This window comes from Brienomyrus brachyistius, chromosome 23 (genome assembly GCF_023856365.1).
Source record: "Brienomyrus brachyistius isolate T26 chromosome 23, BBRACH_0.4, whole genome shotgun sequence".
NCBI classification, from domain to species: domain Eukaryota; kingdom Metazoa; phylum Chordata; class Actinopteri; order Osteoglossiformes; family Mormyridae; genus Brienomyrus; species Brienomyrus brachyistius.
In genome coordinates, this window is record NC_064555.1 from 7,819,537 (window position 1) to 7,834,013 (window position 14,477).

General features: G+C 47.0%; 3 protein-coding genes across 7 annotated transcripts in view; 2 read left to right on the forward strand and 1 right to left on the reverse strand.

The window, feature by feature from the left end:
• Positions 1-1,174: 1,174 nt before the first annotated feature.
• On the forward strand, positions 1,175-3,007 carry LOC125719341 (zona pellucida sperm-binding protein 4-like). Its single transcript, XM_048994019.1, has 8 exons — positions 1,175-1,431; positions 1,510-1,697; positions 1,771-1,868; positions 1,938-2,101; positions 2,180-2,372; positions 2,447-2,591; positions 2,669-2,744; positions 2,813-3,007. The coding sequence occupies exons 1-8, from the start codon at positions 1,212-1,214 to the stop codon at positions 2,929-2,931; spliced, it is 1,203 nt and encodes a 400-aa protein (XP_048849976.1). The 5' UTR covers positions 1,175-1,211; the 3' UTR covers positions 2,932-3,007.
• A 2,032-nt stretch (positions 3,008-5,039) lies between these two features.
• LOC125718621 (lanosterol 14-alpha demethylase) lies at positions 5,040-10,322 on the forward strand. 2 transcript variants are annotated; one of them, XM_048992536.1, is made up of 11 exons: positions 5,040-5,135; positions 5,259-5,467; positions 5,662-5,760; positions 5,916-6,092; positions 6,295-6,421; positions 7,226-7,400; positions 7,611-7,730; positions 8,280-8,475; positions 8,663-8,758; positions 9,558-9,726; positions 9,818-10,322. In XM_048992536.1, the coding sequence occupies exons 1-11, from the start codon at positions 5,099-5,101 to the stop codon at positions 10,000-10,002; spliced, it is 1,590 nt and encodes a 529-aa protein (XP_048848493.1). In that variant the 5' UTR covers positions 5,040-5,098; the 3' UTR covers positions 10,003-10,322. The 2 variants fall into 2 exon arrangements, with proteins under 2 accessions (XP_048848493.1, XP_048848494.1); XM_048992537.1 differs by having other exon boundaries at positions 5,042-5,467.
• Positions 10,323-10,804: 482 nt separating this feature from the next.
• Positions 10,805-14,477, reverse strand: part of akap9 (A kinase (PRKA) anchor protein 9) — a 52,269-nt gene continuing 48,596 nt past the window's right edge. For all 4 annotated transcript variants that reach the window (XM_048992533.1, XM_048992532.1, XM_048992535.1 and 1 more), the window contains 8 exons: positions 14,196-14,304; positions 13,789-13,968; positions 13,507-13,707; positions 13,002-13,234; positions 12,817-12,911; positions 12,622-12,727; positions 12,392-12,522; positions 10,805-11,345 (listed from right to left, as the gene is read on the reverse strand). In XM_048992533.1, the coding sequence (XP_048848490.1) occupies positions 11,305-11,345; positions 12,392-12,522; positions 12,622-12,727; positions 12,817-12,911; positions 13,002-13,234; positions 13,507-13,707; positions 13,789-13,968; positions 14,196-14,304 (1,096 nt within the window). In that variant the 3' untranslated portion in view covers positions 10,805-11,304. The remainder of the gene's footprint in view (positions 11,346-12,391; positions 12,523-12,621; positions 12,728-12,816; positions 12,912-13,001; positions 13,235-13,506; positions 13,708-13,788; positions 13,969-14,195; positions 14,305-14,477) is intronic.

Genomic DNA, 14,477 nt, shown 5'->3' on the forward strand with positions numbered 1-14,477 from the left:
CCTGCCAGAACTACCTGCACCTGTTACAGGGTGGCTGCGTCCCAGTTCAGTGACTGGAGCCATCTAAGGCTGCATTTGAAGATCGGATGCATCACAGCGACGCAGCGAGGCTGTGTCGTTTCAAAGGCTCCGTCAAATGTGGTCTATTAATGCGTTGTTCTTTTTCCCAGTTGGATCATTTGCAGCCCAACATAACCCAAGATTCACCGCATGGACATTTGAAGGATGCAGCCTACAAAGGGTACAAAAACGAAGGAATTCCCGCGGTCCCACGCTGTCCTCTTATTCTGCTGTTCATAAACAGGCCTTATCGCTTCTCTATTGACCCCTGGTGGCAGAAAGAAGCATGCCATCTCTAGATAACGCTTTCATGTTCATTTACAGTTAGCGCCCGAGTTTGCTGTTTTGATCAGAGATGTAAAGTAACTAAGTATTAATACTTTGGCAAGTAGGTTTTTCTTCGAACTTGTACTTTACTTGGGTGTTTTAAGTTTTTTTTTTTTTTTTTTTAATTCACTTTCCCTTGCTTATATTTCAGGGGCAAATACCGACTTTTTACTCCAATACCAATATGTGCAGAGCACATGCACGATTCTAGGTAAAAAATTAACTACGATTTTATTTTCACTTAGAATTAAGATCTCAATATTCACTCACGATTTTTGAGTAGTAATAGTAGCAGTCAGCGGAGTTTCTAGCTATTGAAACGATCAGGGGTAAGTTTACCTGGGGCTTGACTTCTTTGTTTTTGAAGGAAGATTGACATCGGGGCTAAAATACTCGGACTGTAGTGATCGGACCCAACTACGCTCATATGGTAGTATATTCGTCACATATTCTCTTGATGAAGGTGGAATACACAATATGCAGAGAAACTCGATATATCCGTTAACATATTAAAATTGCCGTCCAACAACCGATTACTGAACTTCGGCGAGAACGGAGGAAATACTTAACAACGCTATAATCACAAATAGAGAAATACCTGTGATCTGCATCAAAACCCGTTTTCTTAAGCCATTTACATCGCGTGTTAAGTAGACAGGGTGTAATGTATAAAATATCGATGTTAATCGGTCGAGTTGGATCCGGGCAACCTCGTGCGGTTTACCTATTAAACAACCGATTACTGAACTTCAACGGGAATGGCGGAAAGGTGGTATTTAAAGAAGTGATTCCGCTTACTGCTCATTACATTGTTCATTCTCATCATGGCGGTAGTTTGGTGGCTTTGGGCTCAGGCTAGCGTCTTGCTGGTTGTTTTTACCGTGTCTTTTGCACAGCAGCCGGCTGTTAAGGGTGCTGCTGCTGCTTATGATAAATGCCAGGTGTATGAGAAAGTTCCCTGTGGAGCTCCTGCCATTGGCAATGATGCTTGTGCAGCCATAAACTGCTGTTTTGATGGCCAGCAGTGTTACTATGGGAATGCAGGTGAGGCTGTGATGCTTTCCAACGTGTGATCCTCCTGGCTGAATATATGGATATTGAATAACCATGCTTCTCCCCCAGTGACTGTGCAGTGCACCAGAGATGGCCAGTTTGTGGTTGTGGTGGCCAAGGATTCCACTGTGCCCCAGCTGGACGTGACCAGTATTTCCATGCTGGGAGGGAACGCTGCCCCTTGCAGCCCTGTTGCCACTACTGCTTCCTTTGCCATATTCACCTTCCCAGTGACTGCCTGTGGCACTGTGGTGAAGGTGGGTTGTCACCACATCACAAGCAGGGTCTAGTGTGGGGGGGGATTTGGCTTACCTGTGGCTCTCATCCTAGGTGGCTGGGGACTATATAGTGTATGAGAACAGGATGTCCTCCATGTATGAAGTTGGTGTAGGACCTCTGGGTTCCATCACGAGGGACTCCCTCTATGGGTGAGTGGTCTTTGGCTCTGTAGCCCTACTTGGCTGGTCTGTATCTGATGGCCTGGTGTTGCCTGGCAGGCTGCTCTTCCAGTGTAGGTACTGGGGCTCTGAGGTTGTCTCCCTGGTGGCTGAGTACCAACCAGTAGCAGCAGATATGCCACTTCCAATGGTGGTTCCAGGGCCTCTCCGGGTGGAGCTGAGGCTGGCAAATGGGCAGTGTTACACTAAAGGGTGTGATGAAGGTATGGTATAGCTGGATGGTGACTTGCTACCGTGCCAGTAGGCATGTGGTTGTGACGTTCTCTTGCTGGTATCTGCAGGAGCTGCTGCATATACCTCCTACTACCAGGACGGCGACTACCCTGTTACCAAGTGGCTGCGGCAGCCTGTGTATGTGGAGGTTCGCCTCCTGAATAGGACGGACCCCAACCTTGTCCTGCTTCTGGACAGCTGCTGGGCAACACCTACCCCCGACCCTCTGAGCCTGCCTCAGTGGAGCCTCCTGGAAGCTGGGTAACTGGGAAGCTGGGGGCAACTTGGTTATTGGTCTTGGTGGTATCCCTACCTAACAATGGCTGTGCACGCAGGTGCCCCAACCCAGGTGACAAGTACCTGACCACCTTGGTTCCTGTGGATAGCTCATCTGGGCTTCCCTTCCCAGCCCACTACAAGCGGTTCATTGTGCAGATGTTTACGTTTGTGGACTCCACCTCCAAGCATCTGCAGGGACAGGTACTGGAGCAGCAAGCGAAGGCTGTTGGCTTGTGTGTAAATCTGGGCTAATGCAAGCCATGCTGTGGTCTCTGCAGGTGTTCTTCCACTGTAGCACAGCTGTGTGTGCCCCCTCAGCCACTGATAGCTGTGAGCAGAGGTGCTTCAGGAAAGGTGAGCTCCAGGCTGGCTTCTCTTCAGAATAGCTGTGCGTCTCTGACTCCTCCCACCCTGCATTTCAGGTAGGGATGTCGCTGCTGTACACAAGCACTCCTTCCGCACCAAGGCTCTGGTGTCCAGTGGGGAGCTGAAGCTGGTGACTGCAGTGGGCAGATTCCAAGCACCAGCTGGCAAGTGGTGATGAGAAGAGCAGTGGTTACTAGTGGGTGCCATATGTTCCTGTAACTGGTGTGTGCCTTAATAAAGGACTGACTGTACTGCTTGTCCTGTGGTTACGATGCGACTGGCTGTGGCAGTAGTCCCATATGTGCCTTTAAGGGACTCGCTCACTACTCCTCTGGGCAGCAGATGTATCATCTGCATGCATGGACATCTCTAGACCATGTTGTACATGATCAGCTGTCAGGATGATCACCTCTGAAAGGGCATCTAACAGACCTAGCAGAGGTGAGGGTAAAGATGAATGAAGGACCCCCCCCTCCTTTGCCGTCCGGAACTTGGAGTATGGTGACTTGTGGTGAGACTTCTATCAGAGATGACTCCATTTTGGAGTCAATGTCGTGGAAGCACGAGCCGTCCCAAAAACACCTGCAAGAATCTGTGGTCTGGGGTATTCAGAGAAACTGTTCATGCCATGCTGGATAACTGGCCAGGGAACCATGTGACAACAGAATGATTGTAAGAGTCGGAGGAAACTTACAGCAGGTATGCTGCTCCATGACATTGCACCAGTTCACCTATCATGTCAACCAGGTTGCTACCTGAGAACATCAGATCCAGCAGCTGATCCATCCAGCCTATAATCCTGATGTGGATTCCCCAGATTATTTCTGGTTTCAAGTATTGATCTTCATCTGGGCAGTGGTGTAAGTGGAGACGTCAAGGCAGCTGTGATGTCCTAGTTTGAATATCAGGTCCTTTCCATGTTTTCAAAGGAGTCAAAGTAATCGTAGAAGTACTGTACAGAGCCATCAGAGGAATAAACTTTTCTCTCCCAACCTGTCAAACCCTGTAAAGGTCAGTTTTAATTCTGAAGTCAATGGTGTGTCCTTTGATGGATGGGCACCCCATCCTCAGTCAATCCTTGCCTTACACATAGTCTGACCCTGAATAGGACAAGTGCTTACAGAACATGGATGTCTGCATTACATAATTTTTGCCAGGGGTCCCCAATTCTAGTCCTGAAGGGCCAGAATCCAGCAGTGTGCAAGTTTCCCTGTTCAAACACACTAAACCTGGTAATTAGCTGATTAACATGTTTGAGCAGGGAACTTGCTTTTTGGAACTCCAGGACCAGAATTGGGGAATCTTGTTAAGTATAAACAAAGTTGTCCCCCTAATTGTCATTACAGAGAAATTGATATATGAAATATACGCTACAGCTTAAACGTTTTATTCGGTTTTTTTTATTTAATTATAAACTGTGCCGCACGTGCTGCTAACATTCCCTTTTAGGAATGAGAATTTTACTTAAGCCGCGTGTGATTTCGCCTTTAGCTCGGACGACCATGTACAAATAACACAATGGAATCAGAAAACGCACAGAAAAAGCGCGGCGGTAGCGCCGCCTACCGCCCGCTCCAATTAACGTATTTGCATGCGGGTAACTTGAAAATGAAACAGTATACTGGAATAAAGTAAAGAGGTGCATTCCGGTTCCTTCTCGCACTTCTAGGTTCTTTTGATCGCTCATAATGTATAAAAAGGAAAGATGTATAGATGAAAGTTCATTCACAGATTGAACCATTAACGTAACATGAAAGGCTATAACAACCACATAACATTTTTCCACTTCTCACATCATCCGTTTAAGAAAAACACTGCTTTATGGAAAACGTATGTCTAAATTTAATCAAAATATAACAATTATAAAAAAGTGTAATTATAGATCGCAAAGCTTGGAAAAGTTTAATTCACATATCAGGTACGGAGCCACGTGATAAAATTACGGGTTTTAACCCCCCTTGAAATTAATTTCTGGCTGCAGGTCTGTGCGATATGGAATATGTTGCAATTCAGTACCTTTCTGCTACATATCTTTTTAATATCTCAGTAACTGTCACACTTCAAGCAAAACCACCGAGACATCCGATGTATTAATGCGTACGGCCAATGCAATGCGCTTCGTTGTAGGCAGTTCGAGTGGCGAACCCATGACATCATATAGTCAGAGATCAGTTCAGGGTACGATAGCCAATCAGGTGGCCGTATTCCTAACACGGAACGTGGAACTATTTGATAGACAATGATGATTAGCCAATAAAATGCACAGAAGGCGGGGCAAATGAATGCTCTTCGTTCAGGTAAACAGAAATTGCCCACCGATTCTTCTACCTTCCCTTGAATGGATGCTTGACAAGGATACAGGACGGATTCGCTTTGCAGGTTTAATTTCCGTAACTCATAACATAGCTGGAAAGTGTTTTTCTTTTTGGAAGTTAGGATAGCAGCCAAGCTGAATAAAAAATATTTTATTACACTGCCAAAATCGTTATATTCTGTTATAAGGTGAGAGCTTTCCTGGTAGGAAGCCAACGAGGGACGTGAAGATGGCAATTCATATATTTGAAGCTGGTAGCTCTTTAATAGAAAATACAGTCGGAAAGATGGACAACAACCTCACGTCAATGGTTCTTGTAACGTCAGCGTTCGTTCTCAGTGTGGGTTATTTCTCCAAACTGATATTCAAACACTTTAAGTCGTGCGACAAGGACGTGGTAAGTTGTAATCCAATATGCATGTTCATGTAAAATATTTATGGCGTCGTACTATGTATTTAGTTAACAATACTGCAAAACAACCAGTGTTTTTATTGCATAATATTCAGAACTGGAGAAGCACAATCTAAATGTTTGCTTGTTAATATGTCAGCATGTGTTTTTATTTTAATTTAGCATATTTTATGTTTTAGAAATGCCCCCCAGTCATTCCATCAAGTATTCCCTTCCTGGGTCACGCTCTAGCTTTTGGAAAAAGTCCCATAGAGTTTCTAGAAAATGCTTATGAGAAGGTAAGAGTTTGTATATATCTATACGCATAACAAAACCTTATCGTTATTAATTTACTATCAACCATTGTGACTAATACCGAATAAACACGTGTTAAACGTACAATGCAGAAATGGCAATTCTTTCCTTTCCTGAAATACTTTTTTTTTTTTGTAAGTATGGCCCTGTGTTCAGTTTCACCATGGTGGGAAAGACATTCACCTACCTCGTGGGCAGCGATGCAGCCACCCTCATGTTCAACAGCAAGAACGAGGACCTTAATGCTGAAGATGTGTATTCTCGGCTCACAACGCCAGTGTTTGGGAAAGGGGTGGCGTACGATGTCCCAAATCCTGTAAGAAAAATATGTGCATGTGAATAAAGGGGGAAACACTCATTTTAATGGTTCGGAACAGCCTTGCTACAGAAAGTCACGATCATATTCTGTTGTTTTATCTTCCAGAAAATGTGTTGATCACTGCTCTCTTGTCTTGGAGCTGTTGCCATGACATGCACATTCCCAACCTTCTTTAAAGGTGCGACTTTGCTGCTTTCAGGTCTTCCTGGAGCAGAAGAAAATGCTGAAGACGGGCTTAAATATCGCACAATTTAAAAAACACGTGAAAATAATCGAAGAAGAGACCAGGGAATACTTTATGCGCTGGGGAGACAGCGGAGAGAGAAGTAAGCTTTCTGAAGAGACTTCCCTTTTCAGCCGGGCAGGTTATTAAGAAAAACTGGCTCTGCTGGGGGGTGGGGGAGCCCGTGGAGCTCTGGGCCCAGGGACTGGTCTGCCCTGGTGTGGCTGGCTGCCGGCGGAGCCTGCAGGCCCCCCTGGGCTCCTGCACTGCGGCTGCCGGATGACCCCCCTCTGGGGCTCTCCTCTGCCCTTCTCTGTGTGGGGGGTTGCAATTGTCCCTGCGGTGTTCCTCCTGGGACGCCTGTGCCCTGGGGGGCCTCTGGAGGTCTGGGGCCTGGGTCTCCTCCATATCTGCTTCATGTCCTGGGGGGTGGGGCTGTGGTTCCCCACACACACTACTAGACATTTACACGCAGGTATACAAACAGGTACTCACAGACACACGCTGTCTTCATCGGCTGTTGCTTCTAAACATATATCGTAATATTAGTTCTGTGTGCTGTGATTCGTATAGATGGGGGGCGGGGGTGGAGGGAATATAAAAAGAAAAAAGTAGCAGAGGGCAGAATGGTAGTATTATGGGCAAACACTCAAGGTTTAGATGAGAGAACGGCTACAGATTGCCATTAGTATACGAGTGCCCTGCGATAGGCTGGGCTTCACTGCAGTGTACCCATCTTTTCCGAGGTATGGTGCACATCACCGTGACCCAACTTAAAAAAAAATGATTGCATATTGAGCTACTGTGCCATCACTATTTCATGAATGACATATTTTAAAGTGATAGGGGGGTGTTTCTTAACTGGATGTCAGCTACCAGGTCTAATCTTTACCCTCACCTCTGCTAGATCTGTTTGAGGCCCTTTCGGAGCTGATCATCCTGACGGCCAGCAATTGTCTCCACGGTAAGGAGATCCGTGCCATGCTGGATGAGAAGGTGGCCCAGTTGTACGCAGACCTGGATGGGGGCTTTACCCACGCTGCTTGGCTCCTCCCCGGCTGGCTGCCCTTGCCCAGTTTCAGGTGACACGCGAGACTCAGACCAACCACTCGAGAGAAGGCAACAAATACACGATAAACAATAAGACGATACTTTATGTGAAATTGTGTTGCCTCTCTTATGTCAACAAGAATAAAGCCTCGCCCTGCTTATTACATAATTAATACACCTGCTCCTTGCAAAACAGGCCTTCATTAATTAATCCTTTGTTTCCTGTTGATTCTAATGAAAAGGCAAAGGGACAAAGCACATGTCGAGATCAAGAACATCTTCTTCAGGGTCATTCAGAAGCGGAGAGAGTCCCTAGAGAAAGAGGATGACATCCTGCAGACTCTCATGGATGCTACCTACAAGTAAGACTGTGGCACTGAGTACTTACATGCTTTCCCAAATTATGGGTAATCCAAAGGCTCTTACAAAACTTACAAAAATACTTACAATTTTTTTGTATAATTTACATGATTTGTCAATATCTTCAATATCTGTAAATGTGAATGTAAGTTATGTAAATGCTATTTCCTGTAGTCTTACTAGTCCTTTTTCCCTAAGTAACAAACATCCTAATTCTAATTATTAGGTAAACAAAAAATGCTTGAATTGTATTACAATTTTACACTGTAGCGACTGAAACAGCACATGTAGTACTGGCCCTGCCGTCACACTGTGCATGAACAAGCATTTCTTTTTTGAAATTGCATTCTGCTTTTTCCAAAGCAGCATACATTTATTGAGATAGCATGGTCAGACCATTTGGGGTTAAGGGTCTTGCTGAAGCATCTGATGTGGAAATCAGTCGGCTGATATTGGGATTTGGACCGATGACCAGTGATCAGAAGCACTTGACCGACTCCGCTAGACAGCAGCCCCTTAGCTGCAGCATAACCGCCCGTCGCTCTCCTCAGGGATGGGCAGCCCCTGAACGACAGCGAGATTGCGGGCATGCTGATCGGGCTGCTCCTGGCAGGCCAGCACACATCCTCCACCACCAGCGCCTGGCTGGGCTTCTTTCTGGCGCAGGACAGAGCTCTGCAGGAGCGCTGCTATGCGGAGCAGAGGGCCGTGTGCGGCGACGACCTGCCCCCTCTCCAGTACGACCAGGTCAGCTTCTTTCTGGACTTTGTAGAGACTGGATTTGCCCCCTTTTTGATGGTGCTTCATTCACAGAATGTTGCTAGTTCGAGTCCCAGGAGGGGCCTTGCATAGACCCAGAGTTTAAGATCTCATTTCTGGGGATTCTGGGTAAGTCAGCTGGATTTAAACGGGCTGTTGTCTTGCCGTTGAGCAGCTGAAGGACTTGACTCTCCTGGACCGCTGCTTGAAAGAAACCCTGCGCCTCAGACCCCCTATAATGACCATGATGAGGATGGCAAGGTCTTACCAGGTATGAGTTTAATACACCTGCTCCTTGCAAAACAAGGAGCCACTGGGCCACACTTCAAAAATAAATGTACTGCATCTGAAGTGATTAAGGGCATCACAGTGGCCCAATGCAAAACTTGTTTCCTCACACCTCCAAGTTATGGGTTTGAGTGCAGCCTGTGCCCTCTGTTTATGGATCAAGTTTGCACGTTCCCCCTGTGCTCCACGGGGAATTTGCACGTTCCCCCTGTGCTGCACGGGGAATTTGCACGTTCCCCCTGTGCTGCACGGGGAATTTGCACGTTCCCCCTGTGCTCCACGGGGAATTTGCACGTTCCCCCTGTGCTCCACGGGGAATTTGCACGTTCCCCCTGTGCTCCACGGGGAATTTGCACGTTCCCCCTGTGCTCCACGGGGAATTTGCACGTTCCCCCTGTGCTCCACGGGGAATTTGCACGTTCCCCCTGTGCTCCACGGGGAATTTGCACGTTCCCCCTGTGCTCCACGGGGAATTTGCACGTTCCCCCTGTGCTCCACGGGGAATTTGCACGTTCCCCCTGTGCTCCACGGGGAATTTGCACGTTCCCCCTGTGCTCCACGGGGAATTTGCACGTTCTCCCTGTGCTGCACAGGCATGTTTTGAGTACTCAATTCTTTTTCTCCTGTTCAGGGTTTACCACTGTGTTCTGTGGTACCTAGAATAGGCTGCAGGTGACCCTGCCTAGGAAAAGCAGCTAGAACATGAATTGATACCCCACGCTCCAGCTGATACGAGGTAGCACCGCTGTTGTGTTTAAGCTTCAGGGCATGTGCTTTTACAGACAGCTGCCGGCTACACCATCCCCGCTGGGCACCAGGTGTGTGTGTCACCTACAGTGAACCATCGCCTGAAGGACACCTGGACTGGCAGGATGGAGTTCAATCCTGACCGTTACCTGCATGAGAACCCAGCAGCTGGAGAGAAGTTTGCCTACATACCATTCGGGGCTGGTAAGCTTTGACTATGACATCGGAAAGTCAGGCGTGGTGTTACGGCCATCTGCGCCAGGCTAACGTCGTTCTTCTTTGTTAACGTTATCAGGTCGCCATCGTTGCATCGGGGAGAATTTCGCCTATGTTCAGATCAAGACCGTTTGGTCAACGTTGTTGCGTTTGTACGACTTCGAGCTGGCCAACGGCTACTTTCCCACGGTGAACTACACAACGATGATCCACACTCCCAACCAGCCAATCATCAGATACAAACGGCGGCAAGAAAAGGACTGAGCTCGTGTCACGTCTGAGATTCTCAACAACAGAAATGTGGCCTTTATCTCACTGTGGTTATTAGACATATTTATGCCGATACACTGATCAAACGGAGCAGATATCTGTGGGGAAAAATGAATGAAAAAGCAGAAATTACAGCGTATAAATAGGCGGTGTGGAGTGCTGCTTTTATTATAATTTGCATGAAAATGTTATCCTTTTGCTTCATTGCAAAAAGATAATATTTTTAATGCTTCTCATCATTAAATAACCACAGTGTCATTTTAATGCGACTTCAGACTCCTGAATGCTAGACATTAAACATGATTGATTACCAATTCAAGCGTTAAATGCATTAACCAGAAGAAGCAATTCTCTATAATTAAGGGAACTGCTGAAGGGGTTTTTCATGCGACTCACGTTCCAGTGCAGTAGTATTCACTGGGCTTCAGGTCAGGCCTTTCTTAGTGGCAGGGAAAACAGCACAGCAATGCATAACAATATGCTTTAAGTGTCCGTATGCCAGTGAACGGCCCAATTCAACTGTGCCAAATAAAAGACCGGTCTTATGGAGAATGGCAGTGTGAAGTCCAATGAGATAAAGCACGTAACTGCAAGGTATAACCAAGGGGTAGGTAGGAAGGACTTTAGGAGATGATTGTTGCAAAAATGTAACACTGTCCTGAAAATTAGCATTAATCTTTCAGCTATGACATGATTTTTCATTAATATTATTTCATTATTATAAAATAATTACATTAAAAACGACAAAACAACAAAAAAGGCGATGATCCAAAAAAAATGTATATATAAAACTACATTTTCAAATGTTATAATAATCTTTATTTTCATTTTTGACAAAATACCCTTAAAATTCAAAGCTCCTACTATGCCTTTACAAAAATATGTCTACAAATTTCTTCTGTGTCCTGTCCATCACGCCGCTATAATAGTAACAAGCATAAAGCATTAAAACCTGCAGGAGTCTTCTCACAAAAGCAGGCACACCCCATCTCCTCTCTCACCCACACAAAAAAACAGTACGGACAGTATAAATTAAATTGTTTTAAATTACCATTCCACAAATATACACTTAAGAGCTTGATTGTATTTATGCACAACAAATACGCAGACTAATTTACACAGAAGCCGATTGTTCTTTTGTCGAAGCCGGGCAGAGTTAAAAAGCCCAACAAGATGTCACGCGAGATGGTTTTGGTCCCACAGATACACACGCGGTAAGAACGAAACACAGCAGCTCATCACGAAGAAAGGCAACTGAATTCTCATGCCAGCTTTAGTGTAGAGAAGTGACTCATCTCATCTTCGTATCCCAAAGTGCAACTGAGCGTATGAAGAACCTGTGGGTGGGCAGTGAGGGAGATGACATTAACTGCAGGGTACACAAACAAGCGCATGTATTAAATAACTACCCAAGCATGATCTGAGGCATAAATGACTGCTTATAGATGCAAACACATTTTGCATTATATATATATATATATATATATATATATATATATATATATATATATATATATATATATATATATATATATATATATATATATATATATAATAGTCAACACAAGGCACAATTTGTAAAAACAACCCAAAATTATTATGTAACAAATACCCATCACGATTCAAATGTTCTGCCAAGCATCGTGTGCGAGCTGTATACCTATATTTCAAGCACAAACTCTTTTGAGTGGTACATTTATTTTCTCTAATTTGGTCTTCAAGGTCCCCCCCAGAGGGTCCACGTGCAGGGAGTTGGGAGGGAGCAAAAATGTGGACAATCTGGGGGTCCCTGAGGAAGAGGTCTATCGTGAAATTCTGTGCTTTTCACAGTCTCAGTCTACAGGATCTGTGCTGCTCTGCCTTTCACCCGTTCCTGTGCCCGTGGTGTATAAATATGAGATTCTGCATGTATAAAAAATACTGCCATCCATCGGCATGCGGGAAAACCCAACAAGAATCTGTGGACTGATAGACTGAGAGGCGGACAGACCACATAGGTTATAATAGAGTACTCCAAACCAAATCCTGAACTGAGGAGAAGCCCAAGGCAACTCTAAAATGGTGCTCCACACCTGTCATACTTTACAGGAATACCTTCTCCGGGGAGGGGGGGCTTCACCTGATATATAATGTGGGGGTGCCAATAAATAAAACCACAATTGTGTAATACAGTACACAGCTCCACGGAATCCTTGTGCAAGGCATTTGAGTCGTTTAATATATTCAGTCTTATGTTTTATACAATCAATACTGATAATCATCATTGATGGTGCCAGTAACCGTTGGGCTGACGGTATGACAACACACAGTATAATGAATGTGTCTGGTGTGCATGGATGAGCGCGGGCAGGGGTGATGTCGCGCTCTCCACCATCGTGCCTACCGGACTGCACGCTGCCCAGTCTCCTCTGCAGCGCCTCCAGGCGAGAGATGTAGTCAGTCAGCGCCCTGTCCGGGTCATAGTTCTGCAGGTGGGAGCAGGCCAGGGTGCCGGCATCGGTCACAGTGTGGAACCTAGATGTGCAGATAACCGGGGTGGGAGGGGGTGAAGGCCTTCGTCCTCTTTTGGGGGGAGCAGATGGCTAATCTCTGCAGCCCATGGGGGGCCCTGACCTGGGAGACTCTGGTCCGGTGCGTCCGCGGCTGGTTCCCCTGCGCTCTCCGCAGACTTCAAGCCCTCCGGCATGGAGGAAAGGGGAGTCGATTCTCACCTCGTTTCCTAAGAGAGGACAGCAGTACTCGGTTACCCTCTCCCAGACAGAGAAACCTCTCTCTGCCTCGGATTTATGCGATTTCCAGCTGCTATACCTGCAATCTGAGCTAAGCCGTTCCTGTTGACGCTGGACGAAGAGCTGGACCCCGACCCAGTGGCTCTCTGCCATCTTCTCACCAGGAACCTCATTCTGCGAGAGCACAGATGAGAAGCTGCCTGAGGATCTGCGAAGCCGGCATGCCGGCCGTTTAGAAGCGAGCCCTACTTGAAGTCTGGTTACCTGGTTAGCGCGATGGAGACGCGCACAGCGGACCGGAAGCGGGTGAAGCCCCTCCGACGCTGGGATATGGCCTCCAGGCCAGAGTGTGGTGGCCGCCCCCCCATCCGCGCAATCAGGGACAGAGTGGCCTCCTCACACTCCTGGAAGCCCCCCAGCAACAGCAGCAAATATTTCTTCTGATAGATCAGAGCCTTCCGGAAACTCTCGGCACGGAGGTACTTTCCGTAGATCCTCTGAGGAAGAAAATAAGAGTAAAATGAGGAGCCGGTAAACCCTCAGATATTCAAAAGGATGTGAGATTTTGGCAATCAAAAATAAAAAAAGTTGTGCTTCTTATATCATTTCCGTATGTCACAGTTACTCAGCAATGAAACGTCACCAGCACTGCCTTCTGTAGCATAGTTTACCACAGTAAAGCAGCAGCCAATAAAGTAGTTAAATACTGTGGTTAGTAAGAGTCCCAGTGTGCTGAATGAAACGTGTCAGAGTGTAATGCCGCGAGGACCTTTAGGGCGGCGGTGTCGGCCTCGGGGCCTGCCACGTCTCGGAGGGAATCGGTGCGGATTTCGGCCTTCAGCCGGGACACCTCCGCCTCTGCCTGCCGCAGGGATTTCTGCAGCCGGCTCCTCTCCCGAGCCCACGCCTCACGCTCTGAAGAGAGCAGCGCGCTCAGGGCGGCCTGGTCGTCCACAGCTCTCCGGGAAGTCTGAGGGAGAGGGGCTGGTTTCACACAGAGCCGACAGCTCCATCGCGTTTAACGTTGGATTCACGCGAGCGACGCCCACACCTGCTCCCCCGTGCCCAGGCATCTCTGTCGGTGCTCCCTCTGCTCCTCCTCCAGACGCAACAGGGAGTTCCGGAGGTCGTTCTTCTCCTCGGTGAGCCGGCTGACGAAGCCGGTGAGCTCAGCGTTCTGCCTCAGGAGGCGCTCTGTCAGCGAGCTGGACGGACCACTGGCCATCACGCTCTGCTCTCGATGGGAGGATGGGACATTCATGATCCGAGACACACACTCTACAGGCTGACTTACCATCATCATCATCAATCAGTACAACCATCATCTGTATGAAAATCTGTAGTTTCATCCCATTCAATTCCTCCCATTATAAACTAGTCTTTAACCACCCTGCCACCTGCGGTCCTACAGGTGAATAAATTCCCCTACCTTCTTCAAAGGACCTTGAGAATGCTCACCTCTGGGACAGGAGGAATGGCAGGTAGTTGCTGCACCAGCGAGATCACATTCTGGACGCTTCCCTGGAGCCACGCTAGTGCCTTGCTGTCCACCTCGTCGACAGGCATCCTGGGAGGAAACAGCTCTGTCAACCCCGGTGCAGTGTACCCACTGTACCACTAGGTGGCTCTATACCCACCACAGTTAGCAGCGGTATAATGATAGATGACCATGAAATCAATAATGCTAATCTAATTTGGGGCATTACAAGAGAGTCAATAAAAAGCAATTAAATGTTAATA